Below are 13,306 nucleotides of genomic sequence, written 5' to 3'. Positions count from 1 at the left end.
TCCGGCACTGCCGGTTTCCTGCTGAGCAGAGGCGCTCGCTGGAGAGGTGCACCAGGACATGTCCTTCTCCTTCGCGCAGGACGAGCGCCGGGGCCCCACGCTGGTCGCTGTGCAGTCTAACTGGGACCTGAAACGGCTTGCAAGCGGGATCCCTATCATCGAGGAGTTCCCCTTGGTCCCCATCCGGCTGGTAGATGACATCAGCTACTCGGTCCTGGACTGGCAGCGCCATGCCGCCCGCCGCATGATCCGCCACTACCTCAACCTGGACACCTGCCTCTCGCAGGCTTTCGAGATGAGCAGGTGCCCACGGTGGCTGCGTTCCCCTGGGGCTGCTGTGCCCTTGATGGGACCATGGGAGGCTGCCTCATCCCTGTCTTCTCTGCAGCAGCGCTCACCCCGATGACTGTTCACCTTTCTGTGCCCCAGGTACTACCACATCCCCATTGGGAACCTCCCGGATGACATCTCCACCTTCGGCTCTGACCTGTTCTTCTCACGCCACCTCCGTCGTCACAACCACTTGCTGTGGCTCTCGCCCACGGCCCGCCCAGACCTGGGGGGTAAGGAGGCTGATGACAACCGCCTAGTCATGGAGTTCGATGAGAGAGCCTCCGTGGAGATAAACAACCCTGGCTGCTACTCCACAGGTGAGGAGGGAGTAGAGTGGTAGCACTGAGCGGGGCAGAGCTGGATCCTGCTCTGCAAGCTCTGTAGAGGGATGGATGCGGTCTCCAAAGAGTGTCTGTGTTGACAGTAGTCACCAGCAGCTTTGGTATTTCAGCAGCGATCTGGGCAAGGTGCACGCAAGGGGCATGTCCTTGGGCAGGGAGGTCTCACCTGCAATGTGTGCAGGCATCCGAATGCAGATTCTTTCCCAATTCATGGCCACCGACGGCAGCACTCAGAAGACCACCTGCAGTGTGTCAGCCCAAGGACGGACTAGCTCAACTGGTCATCCCTGGTGACCCTAGAATAGGTCTTTCTCAGAGGCAGAAGCAGCTTGAGTGGTAGTCAGTTCTTCTGAGCTCCTCTGCTGCAGCTTCCAGAAAAAGCTGGTGGTTCCCAGAGGGTTAGTAGGTCCAAGTCTTGTTGGAGGACAAGTGCTGGTCAAGACAATCACGCCTGTGAAAGCATCTCCCCACTCGGTGCGGCAACACCTATAGATCACCCTTATAACTGTGAAAAGCACTTCTGGCAGAGGGACAGGGAGGGTGTCCTTGTCAGTCCTTTGCCCTGCCTGCCTGCTGAGAGGTTGTGTTTGCTGTTAGTGTGTCTGGAACTGGACATCCAGAGCCTGGCTGTAAACACGGTGTTGCAGTCCCACCACATAAACGACATGGAAGGAGGCTCCAGCATGAGTATCAGCTTTGACGTGATTCAGCAGGCATCCCTAGAAGACATGGTGACAGGGAACCAAGCTGCCAACATCCCAGCCAGCTATGACGAAACTGCCCTCTGCTCCAACACTTTCAGGTACGGCTCTAGGAGCCAGCAGGAGATGGAGCATTTGGTCTCCATCCTGGCAGGTCCCCTCGGGGTCTCATTCCCTCTTGGCTTTAGCCTTTCCCAGACTTGTGCCAGCAATGGGGCTTGTGGGGTGCTCTAAATATACATTAAGGACTCGAAGGCAGGGCAGGCATCTTCTCCAACAGACTTTTGAAGATCCTGGGCTCAGAGCTGCCTGGTGGCTCAGCCAGCAAATGTATGGGGATGTTGGCGAAAACTTTGCCCTTTCCTGTTTCTCCTTTCTTCGTGCTCCACCAGGTTATAGAGGCACATATTTACCCTGTGGCTCACGTGCTGAGGGCTCGCACGTCTCTGCTCTGGCAGAGTTCCTGCTCTGAATCCTCCAGCGTATGCAAAAACGTGTTCCTGTCTGGAAGGGGGAAGGGGTTGCTCGTGGCTGGTGGGATGATGCTGGTCTCTGCTCCCTGGCAGGATCCTGAAGAGCATGGTGGTGAGCTGGGTGAAGGAGATCACCCAGTATCACAATGTCTACGCAGACAACCAGGTCATTCACTTTTACCGCTGGCTCCGCTCTCCTTCCTCCCTGCTCTACGACCCGGCACTGCACCGCACTCTCCACAACATGATGAAGAAGCTTTTCCTCCAGTAAGTGAGACCTGGTGTGTGCCAGGCTGGTGAACAGGGAAGGGACAGGCGTGGCATTAGTGACCAGGATGCAGTGACCACCCACAGCCACTCCTCTCTGCCGCAGCCTCCAGAGAGGTGGGCAGTGGGTTGGACCTCCTGTACTGTTTGGGTGAGCTCCCTTGCATGGCATCACTGACATGCTTGACTCCTGACTGTGCTGGATCAGCATGTCCTCCACAGGTTGCATCTGCTTCTCGGGCTTTGCCTTCCTGCCTGCTGACTCCCGCTCCTGTGCCCTGCCTGCAGGCTGGTGGCTGAGTTCAAGCGTCTGGGCTCCTCGGTGGTTTATGCCAACTTTAACCGGATCATTCTGTGCACCAAGAAGCGACGCATCGAGGACGCCATCAGCTACATGGAGTACATCATCAGCAGGTGGGGTGCGCTTGCCAAGACGGGCCTGGAGATGAGGCTCTTGGATGATGGAGCCGAGGGAGGGCTCGGGGCCAGGAAGGAGGATGCTGATTTTTTGCCTTTTGACAGGCCTCAGCACTGAATTTCTTCTTTTTTTTTTTTTGGTAAAGCTACTGAAGGGACAAGGCTGCCCAGTTCTCTAGCTGTCATGCCTGGAGTAGGGATCTGTCCCTTAGCTGTCCTCTATAGGTAATATTCCAAGAATACTCATAAGATTCAATCCAGAAGAGACCTTCAGGAGAACTTGAGGTGCCCAGCACCTCATCCCCTGGCTGGCTCTCAGCATCCCAGCCATGGTACAGGCACCACGACATAAGCATAGGAAGCCAAGACTCCTCGGACACGGCTTCCCCTGGGGTCCCCGTCAGCGGTTGGATGGGAGAGGGGAACCCCCTCTCTCCTTGCCAGCACTGTCTCCTACCCTAGTGTCCCATGGAGAAGGCTCTGAGCTAGGGACAATGCCGACGCTGTGGGTGACTGCAGTCTCTTCCCTCCAGCATCCACTCCAAGGAGATCTTCCACTCTCTGACCATCTCCTTCTCCCGCTGCTGGGAGTTCCTGCTCTGGATGGATCCAGCAAATTATGGAGGTATCAAGGGAAAAGTGGATTCTCGCATCCACTACGGGGAGGTAAGAGACAGGAAGCGCTCAGTCCCCCAGGAGCAGGGTGCTAGGGGTTGAGCTGAGTGGGGAGGTGTTGGCTGGGCATGAGAAACTGCTGTGATATCGCTGGCTTCTCCAGAAAGACACTAGCAAGAGGCAAGTGTTGGGGGAGGAGGACAGCGAGGAAGAGGAGGAGGAGGCAGCGGCGGGGGAAGAAGAGGAGGAGGAAGGGGAGCCAAATGTGGAGGAGCTGCTGGAGAACAGCTGGAACATCGCGCAGTTCCTGCCCCAGGCTGCCTCCTGCCAGAGCTACTTCCTGATGATCGTGTCAGGTGAGCTGTCCCTGGGAGGGGACGAGGTCGCTTGTGCCTCCCTGGTGCCAGGGAGAGCCTGCAGTGGGGCTGGAGCTGGAGCCTTGCCCGTGTCTCCCCAGCCTACATTGTGGCCGTGTACCACAGCATGAAGGAGGAGCTGCGGCGCAATGCCCCTGGGAGCACCCCCGTCAAGAGGAGGAGCACCAGCCAGGTGTCCCAGGAGGCGCTGGGGGAGATGGGGGCCATGCCCGGTGAGTGCCGAGCCACAGGGCGGCCCTGGTGCAAGCAGAGAGCCACCCACCTTGCTGTCCCTATATGCCACGGTACGGCTCGAGTGCTCTCTGCTCCTTCTCTCTAGGCATGATCACCTTCTCACAGGATTACGTAGCCAATGAGCTCACCCAGAGCTTCTTCACCATCACCCAGAAGATCCAGAAGAAGGTGGCTGGTTCTCGTAATGCCACTGAGCCTTCAGACCTGTTCCCAGTGCTGCCTGGCTCCTACTTGCAGCTCAATAACCCAGCTCTGGAGTTCATCAAATACGTTTGCAAGGTCAGCAGGGTGGGCCAAGCCCCTTTTCTGAAGGTTTACGGTCAGGGCTCAAATTCTGGTCCTCGTCCATGGCTCAGATTTGCCACAGCTTTCCTCCAGGAGTGATCTACAACCCGTTTGTCTTGCCTTGCATCTATATGAGGATATGAGCTGTCCTGGTGAGGACAGTCTCTTCTTCTCTGCTGGTAGGCTCACCTGGCTCTTATTCTTGTAGGTCCTCTCCCTGGATGCCAACATAACCAACCAGGTGAACAAACTGCGCCGGGACCTGCTGCGCCTCATCGAGGTGGGCGAGTTCTCAGAAGCAGCCCAGTTTCGGGACCCTTGCCGCTCCTATGTGCTCCCTGAAGTCATCTGCAGGAACTGCAACTTCTGCAGGGACCTGGACCTGTGCAAGGACCCTGCCCTCTCCCAGGTGCAGCCTCTTTCCTGGGGACACCAGAGGCTCCAGCATGGCAGTGCTGGAGGCCGGTCAATCACATTACCCATCTTCTCTCTCAACCCCTTTGCTTTGCAGCTCTGCTTGCTGCTGGTGATCAACCTCACCTAAAGGCCATTTTCTGTTCACCTCCTTTTCTAGCTGCTTGTGACAGGTCTGAGCACCCCTTGGCTTTGGCTGATGCTCCGTCCTCTCCAGAAACCGGTTACACCATCACAGTGCTTGGGACTCTTGGTGCTCACCTGCCTCCTCTTTGCCCCTAGGATGGGTCAGTGCTGCCCAGCTGGGTCTGCTCCAACTGCCAGGCACAGTACGACTCTAATGCCATTGAAACAGCGCTGGTGGAAGCCCTGCAGAAGAAAATGATGGCCTTTGTGCTGCAGGACCTGGTGAGTGCAGGGCTCCCCCGCTCTGTCCCCGTGGCTGGCTGAGGCCAGACACATTCACTCTGCCCCTGGCAGAGGGACTTGGCCTCATCTCCTGGCCCACCTAAAACTCCTTGGTCTCCAGGTGTGCAAGAAGTGTCATGGCGTGAAGGAGACGCACATGCCTGTGTACTGCAGCTGTGCTGGAGACTTTGCCCTCACCATCTCCTCCCAGGTATGCCTGCACCCTCCTGCCTAGCACAGCCCCCATGCCAGCAGCTCCTAGAGGACAGCAAGGAGCCCTGCAGTGCCCTGTTCCTCCTCTGCCGCTTCTCTAACTGCTTGTCCCGTGGGACCTGCTGTGCTGCCCTCTGCCCCACCAGTGCTGCCCAGCCACACCCCTGGAGCCCCCTGCCACCCAGGGGTGCTGGGCAGCCTCCTTCCCTCCCTGCTCCCTTCTCCCTAGACCTTCATGGAGCATGTCAACATCTTCCAGAACATCGCCCGGCACTATGGCATGGCCTACCTGCTGGAAACCATCGAGTGGCTGCTGCGCACCAACCCCAAGCTCCGGCAATGAGAGTAGACTGCTCCTCCTGCCTGCACCCTACTGGTCGGGGCACCAGGGCCATGCTCTCACATCTATGGGAGAGCGGTCATGGACCCCCTTGGCCATGCACCGGACCCCAGAGAAGCTGCGCACCCCTCCTGCGGCGAGGGAGAGAAGGCAGGAGCTGTGCCAGGGACTGGACTGTCCTGCCCCCAGCTGCCTGGCTTGGGGGTCTGGGGGCACCAGGGGCTGGAGCTGTGCTTCACAGGTTTGTGCTGGCCCCCAGGTGTGGTTTTAATGTTGAATTTCTATAAATAAATGGATTGTAGAAGGCAGGTGCAGTTTTGGGGGAGGGTGGAAGCAGGGGCTGTGGCCCTCAGCTCCCACCCATGGGGGATGCCTGCACGTGGGGGGTTCGAGCTGTGTCCTTGCTGGGCTGGAATGACCAAGGACCTGTTCCTGCCTGCTTGGGGGCAGGAAGGCTGCAGCCTGGCAATGCCCCCCAGCTGTCCCCCTCCCACTGCAGGGGAAGGGGCTGCCAGCACCAGAGGGGCAGCGCTGGCCCCTAATGCAACAGCGGCTCCCTGCCATCGAGTGTGTGCTTGGCTGCAGTCTGCACTTTGGTGCCGGCTCTGCCTCCTGCTCCTGCCCTCCCAGGGGGAAAGAGGCCCCAGGGCTGCAGCCAGAGACTGTCCTGTGCTCCCTGGGGGCTTGGCTCTGCTCTACGGACAATGACAAGGTGCAATCAGGGGTGACCTCCTCTTGCAGTAGCACTGCCTTTCGGCGGGGAGCAATGCCACCCAAATCAAGGCAGGGGAGCGCAGCAGCACGCACTTGCCTACCCCAGCAGGCCCCTGGCTGTGTCAGGTTCTGCAGGCAGCCTATGGGCAGGGATGGTACCCATAGGGGGCTCAGGGGACCCTGTCCACGCATTCCTGCAGCAGGGCAAGCAGCCGCAGGTCCCTCCAGCTCCCCACCGTGGCTGGAGGACGTGCACATCCCCACCATGGCACCGCAGGGCTTCAGGATGGGGGACACAGCCACCAGCTCTGACGTCCGTATCCCCTCCATTTCACCTGCAGTGAGCAGCCCCAGGCAGAGATGCTAAGCACTGGGGTTTATTGACAGGCCCAGGACGGGCAGCGGTGGCAGGTGGCTGTAGGACATGTCCCACCCGTCCACGGGTGCAACTCCTCATGGGGGCAGCAGGTCACTCAGAGCTGGGGGGGACTTGGACTATCTCAGGGAGAGCGAGTGTTATCCCACCCTGCCACTTTGGCTCTTTCCAGCTCTGGCGGTACCTGAGGAGCGACGGGATGGGATGGGCTGGCCCGAGGCTGGAGCATTCCAGGGTGATGCCCCCCCCACCGAGGAGCATCCTCAGAGGAGACCAATGGGCGCTGTGGTGATGGTGGGACAGGGCTGGAGAAGGACGCAGGGCAGCCGGGCCACAGTGGGGACAGGGCCATCACCTGTAGTTGTAGCCAGGGGGAGCCAAAGTCCTTTTGGGGTGGAGGCAACGGAAGGCGTTGCAGGGGTTGCACTTGCTGTAGGACAGGTCCAGGGTCCAGGTTGCAGTTCTAGCTGATGGTCACACTGATCACCCCACCCTGCAGCAGGGACCGACGGACCTCACACAGTGCCAGCCCACCATGGGCACAGCACCCCAATGGGCACGGCACCAACACAGGCATGGCATCCTTGTGGGCACAGCCCCTCAATGAGCATGGCCTCCCCATGGGCATGACATCCAAATGAGCATGACAATCCCATAGGCACAGCATCCCCACAGGCACAGCATCCAAATGGGCACAGCACCACCATGGTCACAGCATCTCCATCTGCATGGCATCTCCACGGGCACAACATCCCCATGGGCACAGCACCCCAATGAGCATGGCATCCCTGCGGTTGTAGAATCTCCACAGGCATGGCAATCCCGTAAGCACAGCTTCCCCATGGACACAGCGTCCCTGGGGGCACAGCAACTCCACGGGTATGGCATCCCTGTAGGCATGGCACCCACCACAGGCACAGCATCCCCCCAACCCACACTGCTCTCACCCGGCCACAAGCACAGCCCCATCCTCACCCCCCCAGCAGGACAGGGCTGGGTTGCCACCAGTGCTGGGCCACAGGCCCTTGCCAGGGATGCCGTTGGCACTGCCTGCTCGCCCAGGAGTGCTCTGCCCCAGGAAAGGGCTTCCCAAATGAGTTGGCTCGGCACCAAGGAGCAGCTCTAGAGCCAGAGCGGAGGATCCTAAAGGGCTGGAAGATACTGGGGCTGGGCAAGGGGTGCAGACACTGGTGGCAGTATGGAGCAGCGCCGGGTTCCTCTCCTGGGTGGGATTTATCTGCTCCTGCAGGTTCAGAGGGCAGGCAGGGCTCTGCGGGGATGCTTTGCTCGTCGGCCACCCATCACCCATCCCCTGCACACACGGGAGGGAGTCCTTGGGAGGTGGCACTGCCCCGCTCCAGCTGCGCCTGACGCCTGGTTCCCCCGCACCTCACCCCAGCCCTGCTCCCGGGGACCCCGGCACGGGCAGGCCGTGGGCAGGAGGTCTCCGAGCCCGCGCTCCCCCGCCGGAGCGCAGCAGGACGAGGAGCTGCAGCGCCCGGTGCGCGGTGCCGAGGGGCCGGTTCCCGCCCACCCTCCCCTGCGGCTGGAGGAGCCGCACCGCGCTGCAGGCAGCGCTGCCCGCCCTGCCCGCCCATGCCGCGGCGTCCCAACCGGCTGGGCTCGGCTCGGCTGGGCGGGGCTCGGCTCGGCTCGGCTCGGCTCGGCTCGGCTCGGCTCGGCTCGGCTCGGCTGAGCTGGGCTCGGCTCGGCTGCGGGCCCTGCGGGCCCGGGCCAGGCTGTGCCGCGAGAAGCCCGACGGAGTGGCGAGGCAGGTCTGGGCGCGGAGGGGGCCGGGGGGCTCCCGGTGGCTACGGGCAGGGCCCAGGGGGCTGCGGGCACGGGCTAGGGCTGCTTGCCGTGAGTGTGTAGGACTTGCTCTGGGAGGCTGTGGAGGCACCGGCAGGCTCCGAGGGACAGAAACGCCTGGCCAACAGGTCCGTAAGCAGGACCCTGCAGGAGCAGGCAGAGGAGCAGGCAGAGGCGCAGCCCTCGGGCATGCCCAGGCCGAGCCGGCGGGTGCCCCTGGGACTGGATGCAGGGGGCCAGGCTCCAGCGCTCTCCCGGAGAGCAGCTCCTCCTGCTGCTGTCAGCACTAACCCTCCAGGCTGGACATCAGCACGGCCATGGCAGACCCTGCCGCTGCCTGGAGGAAAGGGCTGGATGCTGGCCAGGCTGGGGGGAAACAGAGGTGCTCCCCTCCCTCCCCACAGCCCCTCTGGAGCCCCTGGGCATGGCCCTGCTCCTGGCCGCTGCTGCTGGGGACGGGGGTCTGGCAGGGTGGCAGGCACTGGGCTGCCCACTGGGAAGCGGGAATCCGGAGAGGGGCCGGGCTCTGGCAACAGGCTCCTGTGCCATCCCTGCCCGCGGGGACAGGCCCAGGGAAACCCAGGCTGCCGGCAGGGCAGAGGCTGCCAGACTCCTCTGGAGTGGGCCGCTGGAGATGGACGGGTGTGGAGCACCAGGCACCCCTTTGCCTGGTACAACAGCCCAACCCAATGCCCAGGAGAGAGCAGCTGAACATGCCATGGGCTGATGATGCCAAGGGGAATCCCCCAGGACTGGCTGGGAACCGCAGCTGCAGGCCTTCCAAGGAGGGACGACCCCGGCACCACAGGCAGGAGGGTACAGGCGGCTCCTGCAGGATGAAGCTCTCGCACTTGCAACCAGGACAGACGAGACACAAACAGAACTCTGGCAGAGGAGACCAAGGCTCCGCTTTTATTGCATGCACGGCCGGGCGGCAACTGGCAGCTCCTTCCTCACGGAGCATCACGCCTGCAGCCTTTCCAAGCAGACCATGTTTTGCACAGGGCAGAAGACCCCCAGGTGACCTAATGCATGGAAGTCCTTGAGGTTCCCCTGCCAACCTGGCACAGGGAAGAGAGGCGGAGGGATGCAGGGCACAGCTGGACTCCCGGTCCTGCAACAGCAGGGAATCTCTGGCCAGAAATGGCCCCGAGGAGCCCTGGCAAGGTGCGGTGCTCAGTGCTGCAGAGGAAGGCGAAAAATCCCCGGGGACCTGTGCCAATCTGCCCAGGGGAAAAAACTCCTTTCTGACCCCAGAACCAGCGATCCGCTGTTCCCTGAGCATGAGAGCGAGACCTGCTGCCCGGCCCCCTGGGGCTGCCATGGCTTCAGGGGACACCAGCACTGCCTGACCCCCCCCTCCCGCCCCTGGGGGCATCTCAGGGGCTTCCCAGCATGGACACCTGAGATGGTTTTCTTCCTCTGGCAGGTCTCTGTCATCCCAGGTGCTCCTCCCAGGCAACTGTCTGAGCTGTTGGGCCTCTTTTGGATGAAACTCTCTCCTCCGGGATCCGCCCGAGACTCCTCCCAGGCATCTCTGGGAGTCTTTTAACGTCTGCTTTAGGGACCTGAGATCCTGGGTACCAGCCCCAGACTCCTCCAAGGGAGCTTCCTAAAATGTTTTTTCTCTTTTGGAGTAATCTGTCTCCACCCAGAACCACCCGAGACTCCTCCCAGGCATCTCCCAATTTCATTTTACCTCTGCCTTTGGGACTCAAGATTCCCTGTAGCAGCTCCAGACCCCCAGACAGACAGAAATAACTCCAAAAGAGAAAAACCTTCTCAGGAATCTTCCTTGGAGGAGTCTAGGGCTGCTACCTGGGATCTCAGGTCCTTAAAGCAGAGGTAAAGGAGTCCGGGAGATGCCTGGGAGGAGTTTCAGGAGGATCCAGGAGTAGACTGCTTTCTGCAAATGATAAAAAAGATTGCAGGAAGCTTCCTTAGAGGAGTCAGGGGCTGCTACCCAGGATCTCGTGTCCCAAAAGCAGAGGTGAAATGATGCTGGGAGATGCCTTGGGAGGTGTCTCGGGTGGATCCCAGAGGAGAAAGTTTCCATCAGAGGATAAAAAACATCTTGGGAAGCTTCCTTGGAGGAGTCTGGGGCTGCTACCCAGGATTTCAGGTCCCTCAAGCAGAGGTCAAAAGAGTCTGGGAGTTGCCTGGGAGGAGTCTCGGGTGAATCCCAGAGGACGGAGTTTCCTCCAAAGGAGAAAAAACATTTAACTGTTTAATATCTTCATCAATGACATAGACAGTGGGATTGAGTGCACCCTCAGCAAGTTTGAAGATGACACCAAGCTGAGTGGTGCAGTCAACACGCCTGAGGGACGGGATGCCATCCAGAGGGACCTGGACAAGCTCGAGAAGTGGGCCCATGTGAACTTCATGAGATTCAACAGGGAGACCTTATTGTGGCCTTCCAATACTTAAAGGGGGCTTATAAGAAAAATGGAGACAAACATTTTAGCAGGGCCTGTTGTGACAGGACAAGGGGTGATGGTTTTAAGCGAAAAGAGGGTAGATTCACACTAGATACAAGGAAGAAATTTTTTTACAATGAGAGTGGTGAGACACTGGCACAGGTTGCCCAGAGATGTTGTGAATGCCCTATCCCTGGAAACATTCAGTCAAGTTGGACAGGGCTCTGAGCAACTTGATCTAGTTGAAGATGTCCCTGCTCATTGCAGGGGGGGTTGGACTAGATGACCTTTAAAGATCCTTCCCAACCCAAACTATTCTATGATTTCACTGTTGTTTCCCTGTTGGCTCCTATTACCTCAGGAGCCCCTGGCTCATCTCCGCAAGGCTTCAAGTGTGCTGTACCCAGCACGTCTCAGAGCAACAGGCTGAGGGCCCTTGCTAGCACCTTGTCCCTCTAACCTTGGCATGATATCCCACAGCTTGTCACGGGCAAGCCTGATATTATCTCCCTCCCCCTTCAAGTCTAATTTAAAGCTCTGTCAATAAGCTCCGCTAGCTTGTGAGCAAAGACCCTCTTCCCACTTTGAGAAAGGTGAATCCCATCTGATGCCAGCAGGCCTGGTGCCATGTACACCATCCCATTATCAAAAAACGCAAAATTGTGGCAGTGACACTAGCCACCGAGCCATATATTAATAGACTGGGTCCATCTGTTTCTTCCAGTGTCATTGCCCGCAACTGGAAAGAGAGAGGAAAGAATAACCTGTGCTCCAGATTCTGTTACCAACCATCTCAAGGCCCTGAAGTCTCTTTTGATTGCCCTTGGAGTACCCGTTGCAGTTGCATCGCCATCCAAATGAAAGAGCAGTAATGGGTATTGCCCGAGGGCCATACCAGGCTAGGAAGTTTCCTAGTGATGTCCTTAACCCAGGCCCCAGGGAGGCAGCAGACTTCCCTAAGAGGAGGGTCTGTCTGGCATATTGGACCCTCTCTTCCCCTCAGAAGGGAGTCACTTACAACTATAACCTGTCTTTTCTTCCTTGTGGAGGTGGTCATGATACGGGGGGGGGTAGGCCTTTCTGACCTTGGCATCACCTCTGGTGTAGATGGACTGTCATCCACATCATCCGTTGTCTGGCCTTCCACATCCAGAGTCTCGGACCTCTTGTACAGAGGCACCTGGGAAGGTGAGGTGGGCAAGAAGGGGGTTCGCCTGCCGCCCCGAGCGTGAACTTGCCTCCATTCACTCCTTTCCTTTAAGCTACTGCCTTCAGCCTGGTGGGGGGAGGATACAGGATCCCCTTGATCTTGGGTTTTTTTTCTGGTGGCTGTTCCTGCTTCTGTCTCAGGGAGGGCAGAGCATGGTTCCACCAGCCTATCTCTTTCTCAGACTCCCTGATGCTCCTTAACCTTTCTACTTCCTCCTGTAGCTCTGCCACCAGGCTGAGCAGATCATCCACTTGGTCACACCTCACAATGTTAATAATTACAATCAATATAATCCTCAAAGTGTTATTGTTCTGTGTATAGCCCTCGCCCAGAACTGGGTTAAAAACCAGTTAATAAGAAATCAGAATGATGAAGTTAGTGAGTGAGTGTTTGATTGGAGGAGATCAAGATATATATGTTTTAATTTAAGAACACTATGGTGATAGATAGTTTAGTTTGTTGGGGATTTTATATTGTTCACTTCTGTAATTTTAAACAATGCAGATTTGTTGCTTAGAAGTTAGGTAACTAATAGGTGTGTGTTTGTAATTGTGTGGAGTAGTAATTAATTATAAACTGTGTGTTTTAGAGGTATTGTTAGATTTAGTGATAATTAATTTTAGCTATGGAAACTATAAACAAACGTGGTCCAAGCATGGCTCAGGGACAAATTACGACCCTATAAGGAAAGGATGAAATAAGTTCATGAAGAGTTCACTACCCTGCCGACCACCAGAGACCACTCGAGACCCTCAAGAAGACCCTAAAAACTTTAGTGCGCATGTGTCTAGGATGATGTAATATTATAATTAGTTCTCGGAAATGTAATGAATATGTAAAAGAGAAATTTAAAATATGTATGAGAAGCATGGATATAAACAGAAAGATGACTAGACCAGGCTTGATTTGTGGCAAGTCCACCGAGCACCCAGGCCTGAATAAAACAATATCTCTCCTGAGCGTGTGGAATCGGTTACTTGCACGCCGGGCACGAATCCGCTTTTCGGACAACAACAGCAGCTCTTCTCACTACTGCCACCCGTTACCAGTGAAAGGCTCTGGCACACCCTGCAGCCTGAGGCCTGGATGGCTGCACGGTTTCGTGGGAGCCCTGTCTGGGTTGCAACATCCATTCTGGGTAGTGCTGAGGACATGGCTCTCTGCCGGGTGGATACCATAGCTAAGCTCCTGAGAGGGTGACGACCACCAACTGAACTCACCTCTTGAGCTGGTAGGGTGACAACGCCCTTGCACAGGAACTGCCGTGCAGCGCCCTGCTTGGCCGCTCTGGTCGCAGCGCTCCTGGTCGCTAGCGCTGCCCAGGCTGCTTTTTGTAGGTGTGGGGGTGGCCGCGGCCCT

General features: G+C 57.9%; 1 protein-coding gene across 1 annotated transcript in view; it reads left to right on the top strand.

The window, feature by feature from the left end:
- Window positions 1-5,724, top strand: part of POLE (DNA polymerase epsilon, catalytic subunit) — a 30,639-nt gene extending 24,915 nt beyond the window's left edge. The window contains exons 36-48 of the mRNA XM_075168152.1: window positions 80-303; window positions 430-650; window positions 1,272-1,476; window positions 1,942-2,115; window positions 2,404-2,529; window positions 3,066-3,198; window positions 3,311-3,503; window positions 3,605-3,736; window positions 3,844-4,037; window positions 4,252-4,452; window positions 4,740-4,865; window positions 4,987-5,076; window positions 5,308-5,724. Of these exons, the coding sequence (XP_075024253.1) occupies window positions 80-303; window positions 430-650; window positions 1,272-1,476; window positions 1,942-2,115; window positions 2,404-2,529; window positions 3,066-3,198; window positions 3,311-3,503; window positions 3,605-3,736; window positions 3,844-4,037; window positions 4,252-4,452; window positions 4,740-4,865; window positions 4,987-5,076; window positions 5,308-5,421 (2,133 nt within the window). The 3' untranslated portion in view covers window positions 5,422-5,724. The remainder of the gene's footprint in view (window positions 1-79; window positions 304-429; window positions 651-1,271; window positions 1,477-1,941; window positions 2,116-2,403; window positions 2,530-3,065; window positions 3,199-3,310; window positions 3,504-3,604; window positions 3,737-3,843; window positions 4,038-4,251; window positions 4,453-4,739; window positions 4,866-4,986; window positions 5,077-5,307) is intronic.
- The last annotated feature ends 7,582 nt before the right edge of the window (window positions 5,725-13,306 follow it).

Source organism: Calonectris borealis, chromosome 18 (genome assembly GCF_964195595.1).
Source record: "Calonectris borealis chromosome 18, bCalBor7.hap1.2, whole genome shotgun sequence".
Lineage (NCBI taxonomy): Eukaryota > Metazoa > Chordata > Aves > Procellariiformes > Procellariidae > Calonectris > Calonectris borealis.
The sequence above is the reverse complement of the archived record's forward strand: the minus strand, read 5'-3'. Positions and strand labels throughout refer to the sequence as shown.